At 34.7% G+C, this 20,480-nt stretch overlaps 1 protein-coding gene across 3 annotated transcripts in view; it reads right to left on the bottom strand.

Annotated features, from left to right (window-relative positions):
- LOC145684566 (uncharacterized) overlaps positions 1-20,480 on the bottom strand; it is a 71,611-nt gene that overhangs the window by 44,092 nt on the left and 7,039 nt on the right. For 2 of the 3 annotated variants that reach the window (XM_081756961.1, XM_081756959.1), the window contains exon 3: positions 9,841-16,610. The exons of the other annotated variant lie outside the window; for it this stretch is intronic. In XM_081756961.1, coding sequence (XP_081613087.1) covers positions 10,128-10,988 — 861 coding nt within the window. In that variant the 5' untranslated portion in view covers positions 10,989-16,610 and the 3' untranslated portion in view covers positions 9,841-10,127. Of the gene's footprint in view, positions 1-9,840; positions 16,611-20,480 lie in introns of those variants that run through there. 3 annotated transcript variants of the gene reach the window in all.

The raw sequence follows: 20,480 nt of genomic DNA, 5'->3' as shown, positions 1-20,480 counted from the left end.
TGTTTCCGTGTAATAAGTATAGGCATTTGTTACTAATTCTCATAAAATTAAACTTTTCCTATATCAGTAAATAAAAATTTTCACACGTTAAAACATGTACGAACGATTTCGAAGAACACAATGTACAAATAGTTTCGAAGCACTAATAATTTCTTCCTCAGCACATATAGTTTTTTCGTAACCCACCGCAGTATAATCCTTAATTGTTTAATTCTACATTTTAAAGACTGGATTCTGAAGTACTGGACGAAAACGCTGAATTCTACTGAACAGTTCCACGTTGGATCATAGCTTTTATTCCCAAATCTTACTATACAGCAAGTGCTTCTTCCATGATTTATAAATGTTTCAAGTTGAAAATGTTTCTGTCAACGTAATCCAATATCATTAATTTCTTGCGTGACTCCAAATTGAGTGTTTTGTGATATTATATAGGAGTAATCACTGACTTTTCATTACCCACAAAATGGGAAGACAAGGAAATTCACTATTTATTTCTTTATTTTTATGCAGCAACAAGTTTTCTATTAAGTAGCGCTGACGAAGAGTTGAGAAGTGTTTCGAAACCATTCATAGATTTCGTACTTGTGGATGTTTTAATGTATTTATGAGAACTTTTATTTACTGTTAAATAGATATGCATTCCCATCGTATCAATTAGTAATTTTATTATTCAGAGTGGTTAAGTGTGTTAAAAAAAACGGGTGTTTTCTCTATTTATCAATGAACTTACTAATATTTGTGTGTTTGTAGGAAGTGCATGCGATATATATAACAAAAAATAGCTCGAAAAATAGTTTGTTCCGAGCATAACAACAAGGTACTTCTCTTCTTAAGGATTTTCCAATATCATAGGTAAAATTCTTGATGTTGCGTCACTCCGACAGAATTCACTTTCTCTTTTACCATGCCTTGAAATAAATTATTTGTATTAATACAATATCGATCTAAGGAAATTAAATAATTACTTATCGAGCGCATGGGATACATTGTAATACAGTGCAGCCCACTTATAACAAAAACGAAATCTTTAAGTTTTACGTCCCACAGTTATGCCGGTTAGGCTAAAGGAGACGGTGAAGATGAGAAATGAATGAAATGGTGGTATGAAGAAAGTGGGAGGAAACGGGAGAATCCCGAGAAAATCCACGAGCACGGTGTTTGTCCACCAAGTCCACACGGCGCGAGATGGGACCGAACCAGGGACCCCAAGCACCGGAGGTGAACGCTCTACCACTGAGCTACCGCGCCCCGTCCACTTATAACAAATTTCAAGGGATCAACAACACAATGAGTTCTTTATATCTGAACTTCGTTATAAAGAAACTCATGTATTTTTCTAAATTCTGAAAAAAAGAGATTAGATAACAAGTAGATACGTTTTAAAAAAAGAATATACAGCAGTATTGTATTACATCTGAAGATAATTTTATTAATTAGGTTGTTATCTAGCCTATCGTACCAATAATACGTATAATTTTCACTTTTGTCTGAAAGAGATATGGTTTTCCTTTTGTTTGCCGTCTTTCAATCTAGCGATGCACAAACACGAGTTAAAAAATTAACTTGCGGCGTGTTCCTACCTTACAGCTACCGAAAACCGCACCTCACATTCTCTCCACGTCTATAATTGTTGCGGGAGTCGTGAAGCTTGACCTAGATTTACCAATTTCACCACCCAGTAGAACGCTACGATGTCTTCTGGTCGTCAACCTTATCCATGAAATTTTGTCAGTGTCGTCTCGCGCGATATATGAAACACATCTCCTGAGTGTGCAGGGTTGTCGGATTGCCGCTAAGTTTCGTTTTGTTGCTATTGTTGTTGTTGTTTTATATTTTGCTATCATTTGTCGTTTAATTCGAATAATTGCCAGTGTTCGTGTTATAGTTCTTTAAGTTTTTTTTTTTTTTTTCCGGTCATTTACCATGTCTTCTAAGTTTAGCAACGTAGTTGATGCACTTCTGTTTCACGTTTTCTTAAGTATACGTTCGGAAAGCAGCTCTACGAATTGTACCGAATTCTTCCGATACATCACACGTGACAGAAATCAGTTCTATTATTCGTGTAGCGCCCAGGCTTCACGAGTCGTCGCTGTCACTATAACACAATGATCTCCAGTGAAAACAGATTTCTAACCTCGGCCTTGAACTCCGGTGAACACGTGTTGCCGGAAATATCTGCACCCGGGGCGATTTCTGCTGTCATTCGAGTGGGAGGGGCAGATCATGCCTGGCTTGCACAGCGACAACAGCTATGAAAACCAGTTTTGCGGTACCTGAGTTATCTACAAACAAAACAAAAGAAAACATGATCCCGTTCTGAAAACTTCGCTATAAGCGGTCTTTACAGAAAATACTGTTCGTAATATATGGTCACTTCTTCCATGTTTTAAATAGGCGGTGAGATGGGGATTTAATTTATGTTTGTAATATCTAATAATTCGCTATTTCTGAGTTCGTTATAAGTGGGCTACACTGTATTTCAAATTAATCGCCTAGTAATGTCCCTCAGTCAATTTTTTCCATCCAATATTCTAATTGTGACACTCGGACACTCATCCTCAGGGGGCACACAATGACAAATCTTTTTCCACAACACCATCTTCATATTTTTTCTGAGTATGTGTGTGTGTTTCAACAGGGATAATTTAATAAATTATGCAATTTTTTTCGATATTTATTGTTATCTGGCTTTCTCAATATGTTATAGATTGCTCTTAATATTTTATATATACACATCTGTTTGTCCTACGATAATGTACTACCTATTTAGTTTATTTATTTGTGCTTTTGGATTTTCTCATGCGGTGATTTTAAAGTAGCACGTGGAAATATTTCAAATCCTGTACCGAGTGTTTGGTAATTTGAAAATGCTTTGACATGAAAAAAATGTATTTCAAGCATTAAAAAAAAAAAAAAAAAAAAAAAGCCTGAACACCGATAAAGGAAACCTTGATAGGGACTGGGATGATATTATTATCAATTATAATACAGAAAAATTAGCATAAAACTTCGTTATACATACATGTATACTGTTTAAATAGCACAATATATTCTGAATTACATGAATTAAAATTTGAGGTTTGGATATGGTTTAAAAAAGGGGGGCTAATAATAATTTAACCTGGCTCTCTTTCGCACGTTAATGCATAAAATTGGGATTCAAAATTCAAATTCAGCAGCAGCAGCACTGAAAACCAGCCTGCCTGATGGTTTCGTCACGTGTTTGAAGCCTTTTCCTCTTGGGAAATTCGCAATTTTTAACAAATGATGACTAGATTAATGTTACAAAGTATAAAAAAAAGAGACAAAACCATATCTCGTTTCCATTTCTTGGTGGTCAAAATTCAGTAGTATGATGAATCAATCTGCTAAAATTTCATTTAATCATAGAGTGCAAATGGCATGTAAAGTAGTTAATGAAACTTACCATTAAATTAACTAACTACTGAACTTCCTTTCGAAGTTATTTTGTTCCTATTAGACACCCTCTTTCAGATCTGTTTGGAGTTTTATTAGTAAATAATAATAATAATAATAATAATAATAATAATAATGAAAAGACACAGGTAGTCTATAATATGCAAGTTTACGTCTCATATAGCCTTGCTGCTGAAAGGTATGCTAAAATGAAATCAAATGCACAAATCGACCTCTGAAGCCTGTAACTTTTTCGTTTTATACTAAGTTTTCGATGATTGGGTTAAGTGATTTAAAAGTAGACAACGATTGGTTGGTTGATGAGAGTTTAGGTCCCTTGCAACATTGAGGGTACAATGAAACGTGGTTCTACAGACTAACGTGGAATACGAAGCACATAAATTCCCACTGGAAATCGAACCCGGACGAAAAATGTGTAAACTGACCACATACTGACGAGGTAGCTCACTAGAAGTAGATAATACAGTAAATCCTGTCCACTTGGCCACCTGCTCGTCTTGAACCTGCATTTTCCCATAAGACATTCGTTAGTTATTACTCTCTAAGTTGGCCACCTGTCTATCTTGAAAGTTATCCGCATTGAAGCAATGTTTACCCCATGTTGATAAATGTACTTGCGTACCTTGGCCACGCAAAATACCGTTTTGTTATTTTTCTTAACTCTTTCGTATTCCCATATGAGAGGCAGATAATTTGTATTTGTGACTGGAGACAAAGGAAGATGGATTCCCACGATTTGTTCGTGGAGATCAATGGCCAGAACACCACTCTGATAAAGGGGTGGTGAAAGAAGATGTGAATAAGAAAAAGCACGTACAGGAATTCAGGAAATGGTTCTACGTATTTGTTTACCCAGTCTGTTTTGGTAAAACCATTAGCAATATTAGCTCCTTTCATCAGTAGGGAGCTTTAGTAATACCGGAAAATTTTCAAGGTTAAATCTAACCATCTCAATTCACACCTATAAACGTACCTGACGTCTTGTCGAAAGATAGAGGAGGTTTTGAGATATGAATTCTCTTAAGATTTTTTTCAAAACATCTTTCGCTCCGAGAGTAATACTTGTAGCTCGTAACAAGAGGTAGTTAACTACTGTATGTTTCGTCTGTACAACAGATAGGAAGCACATTGGATTTTTTCTAAAATGAAAAGAAAGCAAGCAAAACTAGGGGACTATTTTGCAATAGATAAGAACAGTAACAACTGAAAAAAAAAAGTCATATATACTGCAAATAAATTGTTCAATTTATAATTTTCCTTTTCTTGTTTTCTATCTGAATAACTCAGTGTGCTACAATATCAATTTTAAAAGCCTGTTCACATATGTTTCTATTTTATGGTTGTTTGTGTTACTGTGTTTTTAATCCGATTAACTCAGTGTACCAGACTAGTTTTCAGGAAAAGAAAAGTGTGTACACTCGTGTTCAAAATGACTGTCGCATATCTATATTGTCTTCTTGTAAGATTATAATTTGATAATGATTTTGCAGGGTACTTTTAATATTGATACTATATGCATAATCGGGAAATGTATACTTCTGGTAAATTTCATAGGAAAAGAATTACAAATACGAAAACTAGAAGGAGTAAAACAAAATGTTGGACAAGAAAGTTTTATTTTCGTTTTATTGTTTTTATTTACTGCTCTTTTGACATGAAATTTACTACACATGTCTTTGCCAATTATACACATACTAACGTTATGAAAAATACCGGGCGAATTTGATATCAAATTATATTCAAATTCAACAATCAAGTAATACTAGAAATCCAATTCTAAAATACACCAATCATACTTATTTCCTGTAAGTTGGCCACCTGTCTAAATTGGTTACTTTCCAATGGAACCGATGGTGGACAACATAGAGAGGTTTCACTACATCAGTGGAAAAGTTATGTTCTTATTCATTCTTCAAACTTGTTGATTGATTGGTTACTTTGTATTTAACCCTAAAATAAAGTCTGTTTGTCTGTATGCGGCCTGGTGACGAGACGAGTCAACCGATAGTTACCAAATTTTGGCCCCGCATACCTTGGTCCAGGCTCCAAACCAAGACAAAGCTTCTTTTCTTTCTTTTTTTTTTTTTTTTTAATTCGAACGAGGAAAGTCTCAGGAAGGGCGTTTACTGGGACCGACCTGGAGACCAGGTAAGTGGACCGAGAGTTACCAAACTTTGGTCACGGTTACCTTGGTCCAGGCCTCAAACCAAAGACAAAGCGTTTTTCTTTCAAAATTCGATCCAGGGGATCTCGGGCGGGGGGGAGGGGATGTAAAAATAATCCAAAATGACCGATATTAATGTCAAATCCATATTTTTTGCGGTCACTGAGATCAATGGTGACACTTCCATTAGCGATGATTTTCAAATTCAGCTACCATTGTATGCGAGCCGGGGTTCACCTGCAGGGGAAGGGGGGTACCGAGACATGTAAAAATAATTTTAAATGATCGATATTAGTGTCAAATCCATAGTTTTCGCGGTCGCTGAGATGAATGGTAATATTCCCACAGGAGTTGATTTCCAAATACAGTTTCACGATTAGCTTTACCGGGGTTTGAGTCTGACTGGAGTCGAACCTCGGTTCAGCTGAAAACGCTACAGATGCGAGGATTTGTCCACTGGGTCACCTGAATATTACTCCCCCTCCTACTTCACTCCTAGACCAACCCTTCTCCGGACGGATTCCAGGGCTTTGGAGAAAGGCAAGCCTTAAAAGTGGAATAAAAAAAAACTGCGAGCGCAAAAAAAAAAAAAAAAAGCTTTGCTCCGATCTTCTTTCATATCACATGCTGCATGGCTGAAAAAGGAAAATGTTTCTCTAATTTTGACTTTTAGGGAAGAGCTGCACTGGCTTTTATTGTGCTGTATAATTTATACAAAAAGGAAAATGGGTAGCCAGAAAAATTATTAGAAATTAATTAACGAAGAATATTGCCAAGTTACTTATAAAAAAAAAATAATGTTTTAAGTGAAAGTCAGTTCAGCTACATCCCTATGTAGCAATACTCAAAGCTTTGTTATTCTGCCTAAATTGAGATTAGAGGTAATCTGAACTTGATTGAATAGAAAAGATAACACTGAATTTGGATAACATTAATAGAATTTTTAATTTAGATAAGAAAAATAGCAACAGGTAACAACATCTGATGAAAACATTTGCATTTAAAAAAAATGACATACTTATTCCATTGAACTTTTACTGTAAAGGTTATCAATTAAAAAAAAAAAAAAAAAATACTACAATAACTTTCTAAATTTTGAATGTCTGCAAAATTACATAATGCGGATATGTAACATTAATACAAACGGCATTTTAAACTACATTACGATTCTTTAATTAAAATGCAAGTTTGTAACAAGATTTTAAATTACAAGTTAATTATCATATTTCATTTGATAAATTTGAATAGTTTTCCTATCGTATACAAATTACTTGCATTGACAATACCAGAATCGAATCTATGTTTGATTAGTTTGATCAGTTACTTAAATGACGGAAAACTTTTAGAAAAGTATAGAAGAATAGCAAGATAGAATATTGCTTAATGAAAATTTAAGATTATCGGGGTCATGACCTTTAATTTTGAGTTACTTGAAAGAAGATTGACAAGGAAAATGAAGTATAGTGAATGATATATTTTTAGAGTATATAAAATTCAATTTCATAATTTGCTTTATATTTCTGAAAGCAAACTAATAATACTAGATAATACTAATACGAAAATACCATAGTTGTATTCACACACTTGACATAGATGATTCACACTTGACATAAACATACATTACTATAAATCAATACACAGGAAATTAAATCACAAATCTACTTCTAGAGATCGATCTTTCTTGGCCAATATTTATACTCTACATTACTTTAGGTCGTCGACGCCTAGTTTACCCAACAACTACCTACAGAAAGACTAAAGTTAAATATGACTTTACAATTAAACGTAATACTTTATGTGCGCTTACATACATTTCATCATACGTATTCCATTTTCTTTATGTCGTACAGTAACCAAGAATCATCTGTAATACTTTCTTTCCAACATAATGGAAATGTATTGGTAGTCTATCAATAACAAAACAAATATTTCTTGTTTTAAAGTAAAATCTATTCCTGTCCCTTGAGATACCTTTTATCTTAGCGGGCTGAATAACTTAATAGTGACCAATTATATTCTGAAGTTATTATTTAAAATAATTTAACGTAAGTTACATTTCGATTTTTTTTTATAGATTATATTAATTAACAATGACTATGTATAATAACTGATGTTTCCAAAATAGAGTAAAATGATAAAAAAATAAAGCTAGTTTCCGTAGTGATGAAGATACGATGATTTAACTGCACTTGAAACTTTTCATAATTTATTTTAGGATTCTCTCTAAAACACATACAAAAAAAAAAAAAGTGTAGTTCAAATAAGTTTATCACTCCATGATCAAACTTTAAATTAAAAAAAAAAAAAATGAGTAGCGTTTCTGGGAAGTTTGCCACTAAAAATCCTTCAAACATTAATGTTCTTTCGTCCCTTCAATCGCGGGCAAATGACTGTTGAGTCAGTAGTAGTCAACATCTGAATAAATGCCAAGAAAAAAAAAAGGGTAATGTAAAAATAACAACAGAAGTCTCATTACAATAATCTGGACACTTCCAAACTGACCCATATAATACGAATGGTTTGGCGTCCCTTTGGGCGTCTTGTAGTATTCGTGCCAAGAAAGGTTAATATGAATGCAAAGCCAATGTAAAGCATGTATAGATCCTACCTTGTGTTTTAATTTCACACGACACGTAGAATCCTCATGTCCCACTTGGAGTCCGGAGTTAAAGCATCCATCTGGACCTTGCCCTCGCTTGGTGGAGAAGACACAGAGTACCATCTTACACTCACATAAACTGTCCATTTTAATATGAGAGAGAGTTCGAGTTATGCAGGAACTTGGTATATCAGCACCTTCGTTGCTGCGACACTAACTATGAGTATTTATTTTCTGAACATATTTGTATAATAACGATGAATAAAAATATACATATGTGTGCAAAGACGTTGTGAAGAAATCGTTATTTCTTGTGTTCTCGCTGCACGCTTCGTATAGCAACTGATTTAGTTTTTAAAATTTTGTCTTTCTCTCTCTTCTGTTAATTTTAAAATTTGTGTGTGTGTGCGTGTGTAGTTCGTTAAGAGGGCTGGGATTTCTTCGCCACCCGAGAACAATAAATTAGCATGGTGACAGCAAGGGTCCTCGGATCTTCAGTGAGATGACCACTGCTCTGGTTCTTAAAGATATTTTCTTCCTTGTCCAGACTCCAACCAGAACACGAGAAGAAAAAATACATACAAAGTGAAACAAAAATAAAAATACAAATTTTATTTAATAATACATACACAATTGTGAGAGGTGACGACTGTCATAATTACCCCCCTCCTAAGATGAAGCACGAGATGAAGTGAAACGGAAGATCTGCTTCATCTCAACGGAGTCTGTAAATGACAATGAGTCACCGACTACAACTGTTGCAGAAATGTTTTCCATGAAAATCCTGGCTCTGATGTTGCTTCAACCATTTTTCGTTTAAGTGTGAGCAGAGAACTTCTTTCTGTCAAAGCGTAACATATTGTAGGGTTTCGAGTCCGATCAAAGTTGGACGAGCCACCAGAGTGCTATTTATGTTCGCTAGCATATTTTGAACGCCTTTATATACATATAAATATATCGCAAGAAATTATTTTTTTTTAAACGCAACTTTAACATATTTTGAATGCAACGTCATTGGCTCTTTGGTATTTACCCATTGATGTGGTGCTGTATCATATATTGTTTTGGTTTTTTTGGAGATGCGTCCTGGTATGTCCGGAGGATGCTATTGGAGCTTTTGTTCTTCTCTTTGCGAGGTTAACTTCTTTATTGATACTTTAGCTTATAACTCTTGTCATGCTGTACTAATCTTACATGATCCACTTGGACTTCATCTATACGAACAATTAATAAAATTCGAGAACATCTATCTTCTACCATACTGGGTAGGAATAAACTTAAAATATTGGTGGACCCTGAGGAAGTTCGCTGCTGCAAGCGAGTTTGAACTCTTAGCTCGGCGCGTTAAGTCCTGCAGGAAGTCTACACCTCAAATACGAAGGAAGGTTGCGTTGAGCTTCTTAACAAGTGCCTCTAACGCAAGTTCTACTTCGGAGCTCATTCGGGACCGTAGTACAACCGAGTGCTCTAACTTTCATTTTTCTCAAGTCAACAAGTGTCATATTCATTGCCAATGCGTGGTCATTTACATGTTGAAATTTCTCCTCAAGTTTTGCTCCTCCGTCTTCATTGTTGCATCTCTCCGTTTCCAGATTGCTTTCTGCAATTATTCTCAATTTTAGTTTTTAAGCCTGACTTACGTGTTTTCTTCTTTTTCTTCTTTCTCTTCCTTGTGAGAGGAATGTTGCCGTGATATGTATTTTAACTTTGGGAAGGCGCGCTGTTTCTGTTACCACAAGAGCGCTGCTCACCTCGACCAGATAGTCTTTTTTTATATGGTTTCTTCTATTTTTTTTTTTTTAAATCGATCTACATTACTATGAAATTTCTCTTCCTGGCGCAAGTTTCTCACACGACAAGTAGCGGCTTATTTTGTTTGGCACTCAATTTGATCGTAAACTCGAACCCTGGAGTCACAGGCATCTAATAATTTACATGGCTTTGGTCGTCATCGGAGATCCGGCCGTCTTCGCCTCTGTCAGGTGGTGCTTCCTGTCTGGAAATCTCTCTGACATGTACTTGTCTCCCTCTTCGCGTGTACACTGATCCATCGGTGGAAGTTGGTCTAACAACCATGTTGTCCTCTTTTTCCAGAAACTTTATGCGTATGTGTTTCTTTCGCACTCTTTTTCTATGGTTCCCTTTTAGTTTCTCACGAGTTCTTTTCCTCTTCTTCAATTGCTGCCTCTTGGTCGCCTTACAATCAAGCTGCTTAGTGTGCATATTTACATTCACCGGAATTGCTGAAGGTGAATTCAACGGCTGAGGTGTTGCTATCAGTTGCTTTAGATCTGCATTATGTAGCCCTGTAGCAATATGCTCCTCCTCTTCAATCTGTTGCTCCTTTCCACAAATTTCTTCAGTGCATTCTCTGTCTTCCTGTTTTCGGAGACTTTCGCTGGCCACAATAATTTCACTTGGCAGTTCCTGCTCGCACTCAACATCTTGAACATTATTTGATGCATTTCGAGAAGTTTCTTCTCGTTCTTCCCTTACCTTCTCAGACTCTTGTATTTGTTTTTCGTTTGATCTCTGCAAGTTCTGGGCCTGCCTATCCAGCTTCTCTGCCATTTTGACAGCAATACTTTCCTGCAAAATTTTCATATCTTGCATCTGCTGTTCTTTCTGCTCGTTGAGTTTTCTTTCCAGCCCTTCTTGCAATTTTCTCTGTTGTTCATCCAGCTTCCGGTCAAGACCTTCTCGCAATCTTCTCTGTTGTTCATCCAGCTTCCGGTCAAGACCTTCTCGGAATTTTCTCTGGTCTTCCATAAGATTCTGTAGCATAACGATAATATCAAGATTTCTATTAGAAGCATCTGCTTGCTCTGTTCTTGGCGTTTCTTCGGTTGCTGGAGATTGCCTTCCCTCGGCCGACGCCACTGCTGTGTTGACAGCGCTACACGTGACACACTCTGCATTAGAAGAAGATGGGATTACATCCTGTTCCCCTACATCTCTGCCACAATCAGGGCAAGTTTGTTGCTCTCCAGTCAAATGTTCACAAGAACAAAAAAAATCAAATGATGTAATGTATAAACGTATGGTTACACAAACCCATTAAACAAAATTATTTTATGGAGTAGTTAGTGCCGCCTTCAAACCAGTGCCATTTAAATATCCCAAATTCCTCCATCTCTCTCTCTCTCTCTGATTCTTTTATAAATATTCACAAATATTAAAGATTTGTTACCTTACATATATATAAATCAATAGATCCTAGTAGTAAATATTGCACTCTAACGTAATATAAAATTATGAATACAAAAACATGAAACTAATAAATTCATAATACGAAGAACAAACGTAAATCTTAATCTAAAATACTACTAAACATACGAATATACAAATGTCACTAATAGATATATACTAATACTGATTTACTTGGCTCAATGTATGAATACCTATATTAAGATAAATTTGCTTATTGAGTTGACTGTACTTACTTTTTTTTTTTTACCTGTTTCTTTCCGGTATCCTCTTCATTTTATTTCTTTTTCTCTGCTACTCAATCCATTCAAATTCAATCAAAAGGCAGAAAGAAAACAAACCATTTATAAGCTGTAGTCAATACTCTTTATTTTATTTTTTATTTTATTTTATTTATTTATTTTTTTTTTTTTTACGACGTTCAGAGGGTTCACCTCCTGTCGTTTTTAGAAAGGCTAGTGTGTAAACCGTCATTTGTGAAGTCTTCTTTTTGACCTGTGTTTTCCTCCCTTCTGTGCTTCAAATACTCAGAGGATGTGAAGCAAAAATTATGCAGCAAACAGAACGTTTCTTTCTTTCTTACTTTTTTTTCAGTTAAGTTGTTCTGGGTTGTTCCGCTGAAACTGTTGTGTCCGCTATAAATAGGAAAATTTCAAACTATCGGAAATGGAAATTCAATGCCATGAGTGTTGCTACACTCCACAATTTCGTAATTAGGAAGGGAAAATATTTTAATTTAATGTGAAATAATCTAATTTAAGTAAAGCAGGTCAATGATTGCAACGTCCTTTTTGTCTCGAAAACACGAATTCCAATTTTGATGTGACATTTTGTTGCAGTAAACATTATTCGTGTTCCTGTTCGATGCACTGTTTTTCACGCAAAACATTATTCGGGTCCCTGTTCGGGGGGCCATTTTTCACGATTAGCTTTACCGGGGTTTGAGTCCGACTGGAGTCGAACCTCGGTTCAGCTGAAAACGCTACAGATGCGAGGATTTGTCCGCTGGGTCGCCTGAATATTACTCCCCCTCCTACTTCACTCCTAGACCAACCCCTCTCCGGACGGATTCCAGGGCTTTGGAGAAAGGCAAGTCTTAAAAGTGGAATAAAAAAATTGCGAGCGCAAAAAAAAAAAAAAAAAAAAAATGCTTTGCTCCGATCTTCTTTCATATCACATGCTGCATGGCTGAAAAAGGAAAATGTTTCTCTAATTTTGACTTTTAGGGAAGAGCTGCACTGGCTTTTATTGTGCTGTATAATTTATACAAAAAGGAAAATGGGTAGCCAGAAAAATTATTAGAAATTAATTAACGAAGAATATTGCCAAGTTACTTATAAAAAAAAATAATGTTTTAAGTGAAAGTCAGTTCAGCTACATCCCTATGTAGCAATACTCAAAGCTTTGTTATTCTGCCTAAATTGAGATTAGAGGTAATCTGAACTTGATTGAATAGAAAAGATAACACTGAATTTGGATAACATTAATAGAATTTTTAATTTAGATAAGAAAAATAGCAACAGGTAACAACATCTGATGAAAACATTTGCATTTAAAAAAAATGACATACTTATTCCATTGAACTTTTACTGTAAAGGTTATCAATTTAAAAAAAAAATACTACAATAACTTTCTAAATTTTGAATGTCTGCAAAATTACATAATGCGGATATGTAACATTAATACAAATGGCATTTTAAACTACATTACGATTCTTTAATTAAAATGCAAGTTTGTAACAAGATTTTAAATTACAAGTTAATTATCATATTTCATTTGATAAATTTGAATAGTTTTCCTATCGTATACAAATTACTTGCATTGACAATACCAGAATCGAATCTATGTTTGATTAGTTTGATCAGTTACTTAAATGACGGAAAACTTTTAGAAAAGTATAGAAGAATAGCAAGATAGAATATTGCTTAATGAAAATTTAAGATTATCGGGGTCATGACCTTTAATTTTGAGTTACTTGAAAGAAGATTGACAAGGAAAATGAAGTATAGTGAATGATATATTTTTAGAGTATATAAAATTCAATTTCATAATTTGCTTTATATTTCTGAAAGCAAACTAATAATACTAGTTAATACTAATACGAAAATACCATAGTTGTATTCACACACTTGACATAAACATACATTACTATAAATCAATACACAGGAAATTAAATCACAAATCTACTTCTAGAGATCGATCTTTCTTGGCCAATATTTATACTCTACATTACTTTAGGTCGTCGACGCCTAGTTTACCCAACAACTACCTACAGAAAGACTAAAGTTAAATATGACTTTACAATTAAACGTAATACTTTATGTTCGCTTACATACATTTCATCATACGTATTCCATTTTCTTTATGTCGTACAGTAACCAAGAATCATCTGTAATACTTTCTTTCCAACATAATGGAAATGTATTGGTAGTCTATCAATAACAAAACAAATATTTCTTGTTTTAAAGTAAAATCTATTCCTGTCCCTTGAGATACCTTTTATCTTAGCGGGCTGAATAACTTAATAGTGACCAATTATATTCTGAAGTTATTATTTAAAATAATTTAACGTAAGTTACATTTCGATTTTTTTTATAGATTATATTAATTAACAATGACTATGTATAATAACTGATGTTTCCAAAATAGAGTAAAATGATAAAAAATTAAGCTAGTTTCCGTAGTGATGAAGATACGATGATTTAACTGCACTTGAAACTTTTCATAATTTATTTTAGGATTCTCTCTAAAACACATACAAAAAAAAAAAAAGTGTAGTTCAAATAAGTTTATCACTCCATGATCAAACTTTAAATTAAAAAAAAAATGAGTAGCGTTTCTGGGAAGTCTGCCACTAAAAATCCTTCAAACATTAATGTTCTTTCGTCCCTTCAATCGCGGGCAAATGACTGTTGAGTCAGTAGTAGTCAACATCTGAATAAATGCCAAGAAAAAAAAAAGGGTAATGTAAAAATAACAACAGAAGTCTCATTACAATAATCTGGACACTTCCAAACTGACCCATATAATACGAATGGTTTGGCGTCCCTTTGGGCGTCTTGTAGTATTCGTGCCAAGAAAGGTTAATATGAATGCAAAGCCAATGTAAAGCATGTATAGATCCTACCTTGTGTTTTAATTTCACACGACACGTAGAATCCTCATGTCCCACTTGGAGTCCGGAGTTAAAGCATCCATCTGGACCTTGCCCTCGCTTGGTGGAGAAGACACAGAGTACCATCTTACACTCACATAAACTGTCCATTTTAATATGAGAGAGAGTTCGAGTTATGCAGGAACTTGGTATATCAGCACCTTCGTTGCTGCGACACTAACTATGAGTATTTATTTTCTGAACATATTTGTATAATAACGATGAATAAAAATATACATATGTGTGCAAAGACGTTGTGAAGAAATCGTTATTTCTTGTGTTCTCGCTGCACGCTTCGTATAGCAACTGATTTAGTTTTTAAAATTTTGTCTTTCTCTCTCTTCTGTTAATTTTAAAATTTGTGTGTGCGTGCGTGTGTAGTTCGTTAAGAGGGCTGGAATTTCTTCGCCACCCGAGAACAATAAATTAGCATGGTGACAGCAAGGGTCCTCGGATCTTCAGTGAGATGACCACTACTCTGGTTCTTAAAGATATTTTCTTCCTTGTCCAGACTCCAACCAGAACACGAGAAGAAAAAATACATACAAAGTGAAACAAAAATAAAAATACAAATTTTATTTAATAATACATACACAATTGTGAGAGGTGACGACTGTCATAACAGCTTCCATGAGAAGAATGGGTATTTCAGCTAGTATAGAATATCTACAGCTTAAGATGGATTCTGAAGCATAGTAGTGCGTTTGATGTTCTCCCATCAGAAAATGATCATTCTTGTGGCTATATGGTTAGTGTACGCGCGTTTGGCGCCGGGACTGGAGTTTGATTCCCGGCCAAACTTCATGTGGTTCGGATCACGCTTACCGTCTTGTATAGCCTTGCTTCGGAAAGGAACACTAGACTCAACTCCAACCGCCGGGTATAGAAATAAGGATCTCGTTCACAGAGAATATGCGCATTGACCACTTTGATTATTTTATAATTTTTAAACAGAAACTGAAGCAACAAATGTATCCATTTTTCTTGCTTTATTTTGAAATTTCCTTCAAAAAATTTCCTTAATACATATACTTTCCTCATCTTTGTTCTACTTTTTCGTATTAGACAAACGACAGGGACATAACGCAGAAACACCGAGGACAGTTGAAAACTGCACATGCTTTTCAGTGGAACTCGAGAGCTAAATATGAACTCTGCCTTGTAATCTGAAACTGATTTGATTTGATCTTGAGTTTAACGTCCCTTTCAGCAACGAGGCTATATAAGACGGGACCTACTGATTAACGGGAATCCGAACCAATCAGCTCCCGCTGGAATCTGCAACCGAAATCCATAGATGATTCAGTTATGGGTACCAGTAACTAGATCAACGAGAAAGGATCTTCAAACTTATCATATCCGTTGGTATTAAAAGTTGAATAATACCGTCGAATTTTGGACTTTCTTAGACAATTTAATTTTTTCTGGTATATTAAATATTGTATAATACTGTTAATCCTGCAAATAATAATAATAATACTAAAGTAAACGATAAAAAAAAAATAAGATAAATAAATAAATTCTAATCTTAATAAAAAGGTATTGAATGAAGTTTGATGATTTACGTTTTAGTGATTGTGCATAATCCTATCTATTTCGTCCCTACTGTGTATTCTTAGCCTGCTTATTCTTCCAGTAGAATTCCATATGGCTCAAAACATTTACTGAAGTATTCTACTTACAATACTGAATTGTTAATTTGAATGAATGATTGTCCGAAAAGAGGCACTGCAAATAGTAAACATGTTGCAGAAAGGAAACAATGTAGGTGGAAAGAGTTTCCGAAATTCGGGTGTTCACAAACCGACGGGCTTTTTCAACAAACTTTTCAACAACGTGAATCTCCCACACTAGTTCTTTTGTAGGATAGCACATTCCGTTTCTACTGTCTTGTTTATGTATCAAATTCAAAAGCGTGGAATTGCATTTGTCCTGACTGATAAGTTTGTGGCATGAGGCACAATCTATGCTTTGAATAATTTTACGATCTACAAAACCTCCTAAGAAAGCAGTAGAAGCTAGTTTCACTGTTCCTGATCCAATGTCTGAAAAGAAAATCATAAATGGGAACATTAAAATATTATACAAATTGTGATAATAGTACTGAACAATAGGCTAAAATGTTATGAATTGACTAATTTCTTAAAAATGTGAGTTGACTAATTTCTTATTGTGCATAGTGTGCACAGACTGAATTGTTAAGGATCGGATTTCATTTGCGTTATGATTTAACTGAATTTCACTTTTAGTTTACACTTTAATGAATGTATCTATTTTTCTCCTAGTGCAAAATGGTTATATTTTTTTTTCCTGGCATTATCGTATTAGTAGGTTTCATATATTAGATCAGCGTTTCCCAACCGGTGTACCGCGAATTGGTCGCTGGTGTGCTGCGAGGAAATCGAAACAAAATGATTAATTGTATAGCAGCCAAATTGCAAGACAGAAAAAATGTATATTTGTATTTCACATTACTTTGAACCTGTCGATGTGAGGAATGACCGAGGTTCAGCACTTGCAGCAATACATGGCATCATTCTGGATTTCTCTCCGGAGAGAATATCCAGCTATTTCTACAAAGACTGTGAAAAGTTCTAATTCCCTTTTCAACATCCTGCTTAAGTGAAGCAGGATTTTCTGCAATGAACACAACCAAGTGTAAGAACAGGTCACAACTATTACCTCTGCAACACGACATGAGGGTGTGTTTATCAACTATCCATCCACAATTGAAGAAGATTATGAAAGAACATCAAGCTCAAGTTGCACAATTCTGAATCGTGCACCAACGTGTTTTACTTATTTTTCAAAAATTGTAACCTTCCTACATTATTATTAAACAATTGTAACCTTCAATAGATATTATTGAAAAATTATTACATTACTAATATTATTGAACAATTCTAATTTTCATATAATTAAAAATTGTAACGTATATTAACAATGTTAATAAATTATAACATTCATACTGTGTTGTTGCAGACTGTTTCGTAATTTGAAATTTTAAAATATCATTCAATCCTTTCGACAAAGCAAACATGTATACAAGTTACCTACATTTGTGTTTTAAAAGTACAAGAGATTTGTTTGTTCGTTATTTAGTGATCTTCCTTCTAAGTGAAAGGCTGGATACAGTTTTCGAAAAAGAAAGTACACTATATTTTTACTAACCTGAATCCTATATTTCATTGAAATTGGTTTCTGTGTTTAAATTAGAACGAAAAATAAGCATAACGATTTAACCCGAAGGTAAATCAGTGATCCAGCTTTCTTCTCTGTGAGAAGGAGATCAGTAATCACTGAAAAAAAAAAAAAAAAAAAAAAAAAATCACGGTATTTTATATTTACAAATGATAATAATTATATTTATGAGTGTGCCGTGAGAATTCAAGTTACACCCGTTGAAAAAGGTTGGGAAACGCTGTGTTAGATTGTCAGAAATACATAAATATCTTTCTAAACATGAGATTTTTGTATATTATTATTATCTGTTTTAGTAAGATGTAAATAGAAGACTACTAACATATTACTACGATATTTCACAAAAGTAAATCACGTCATTTTATCTAGATAAATATTAGGGAAATTTGGAGTTACCACTGGCACACCAAATACTGGGATAGTATCTGAAATAAAGGCTCTGTGTTCTTCTTCTATCCCATTAGCAAGGCATCAATCTTGGGAAGCTTTGGAGGCCGGGCCCCCCGAAGTTAAAATTGGCTCCCCTAATAAGGGGGGGGGCGGGGGGCAAAATGCTAAGTTGAAGTAGGTTCTCCAATTTCTACAGTACATGATAATTCGTTTTCCTGTTCTACTAAAGCGTATCTGCCATAGGGCTCCCCCAAAGTTACACAGAAATCGGCACTCTTGCCCATAAGCTAAAGGTTTTAGCTCTAACCAACCTACGCATAGATCCCATTACTACTCAGAAACATAAATAAATAAAATTAAATACACAAGCAAAAAGCAACACTTACTAAGATCAGTATGAAGAACAGTCAACAAATCTGTAACTGTATCTGGTATGGGGATATATGCTTCAGAATCAGTAAAGTGATCGGGAATACTTTCCTTTGAAATAGTAGTAGAATTTGCAGTGGGAGGCAGCGATAGTAATCCAGTTTTCAAAATTCGATTTATTGTATTTACAATGGTTCTGCTAACCAACATATCATTGCTCCCAGACAAAATGATACACAAATATACCATAGTTAAAACAATAAAAGAACAATTTTTGTGCTGTTAATTTTACCACATAAAGATACTGCAAGTATTATGCAACTATAGTGCCTACACACGCCACGTGACTTCTTTTTTAGCAAGGAGAAAAATCACGTAAAACACTACACTCAGGGTTCCCAAATGTCCCGGATTTTAAAGGACAGTCTCTTATTTTATGATTTTGTCCCGCGTCCCGGGGAGCTTCGATACGGAACAGCAGAAGTCCCGTATTTTGCCCAAATGACAAATTTACCTCAGACAACGACTTTAAAGCCAGCAATTTTTAATGAGTCGTCATGAGTGTGGACAGTAAATGGCAAATGCTATTTCAGAAAAGCTCCGAATTGCCAAATTTATTTAAAGTCGTCTCCTTTTTCCTAAGGATCCCATCGTCAAATTCATTTGTGGAGTTTTCTCACATATAAGTTTGAAATGGACTGACACAGAAATATGTGTTCTACCCTTGATGACAGCTGAGATTTTCGACAGCCTAAAGAAAAATCCAAACTTGAAAAAGATTATAATTACAATTAAGTCAAGCGTGAAGTAGGATTTTTGAAAAAAAGTTCACATTACGTAAATCCAATATTTTAAAAGTAAGATTTACCTATTTTTTCTTAAATCTATATTAACTCTTTGTATTAATTCATACTTTTGTATTTCTTTCGGTCTAAGATGATTACTTTTTTATTTGATGCCTGGCTCATTTTCTACCACTAGATCATGTTTATCAAAACCCTTCCCGTTAATACTCATTGAAACTCGTCAACCCATCCCTTATTTTGGCTATTTTTATTTGACAACTCTGACCACACTACACTTATCTAAATCTAATCCGACTTATGTGACAATAGACAACCTGTCCTTCTGTTTAGTCCACGTTAGTGGCGCCACAACGGCCGAAAGGTCAACTATCCCCTTTACGATAAATCTCATGTTACGAGAGGGATATGGTAAGGCGCTAAGGGATCGTAGGGCCGGCGATGGTATATTATTGGTACAACTAAGGTGATCGCATTGAAAGTGATTTTTTATCAGATTTTGGACTTTCCTTGGGCGAATTAGATGTTTTCATGTTAAGGCATACAACAATTCATCATAAGACCTTTATAAAGTTCTGAATGCACTGAATGAATAAAAAAAATTACGTTAGCTTAAAACAATTATAGAACAAATCAATGTATGGATTCCCTGAATAGTGAGCTCGTCGATCGGTGACGCCGAGGGACGTTACCTCTCATGCGTTTGACGGGTTCAAGGTTTTAGATATATTTAGGTGGCATACCAACGTAAAATTTCAAAACGGCGGCCATTTTTTTATTTATTTATTTTTTTTTAACAGCAGGTATCCATGCTACAAAGCGCAGTTTTCGGTCTTTTAAGTTGAAATTTTGAGGGAAGAAGCACGAGACATTCTAAATTTGCTGTATAGATTTTCTCAGCGATCCAATGTAAAATTCCAAGATGGAGGCCATTTTTTCAAAACAGCAGTGAAAAGAAAATTGTTGCAAGTTGTGACCATGACAACAATCTTGAAATATAAATCACATTTTAACACTTTTACAACAGACATTGAAATATTTCGAAAGAGCTCAATTAAACCTGAAAAACATATAGGACCATTTTTTTCCCCCTGGTTTTCTGTAGCACTTTTCTTTAGATATTAAATATGCTCACTCTCCAAACTTTTCTCA

The sequence above is a fragment of the Thermobia domestica genome, chromosome 1, assembly GCF_964235325.1.
Source record: "Thermobia domestica chromosome 1, izTheDome1.hap1.1, whole genome shotgun sequence".
NCBI classification, from domain to species: Eukaryota; Metazoa; Arthropoda; class Insecta; order Zygentoma; family Lepismatidae; genus Thermobia; species Thermobia domestica.
The sequence above is the reverse complement of the archived record's forward strand: the minus strand, read 5'-3'. Positions and strand labels throughout refer to the sequence as shown.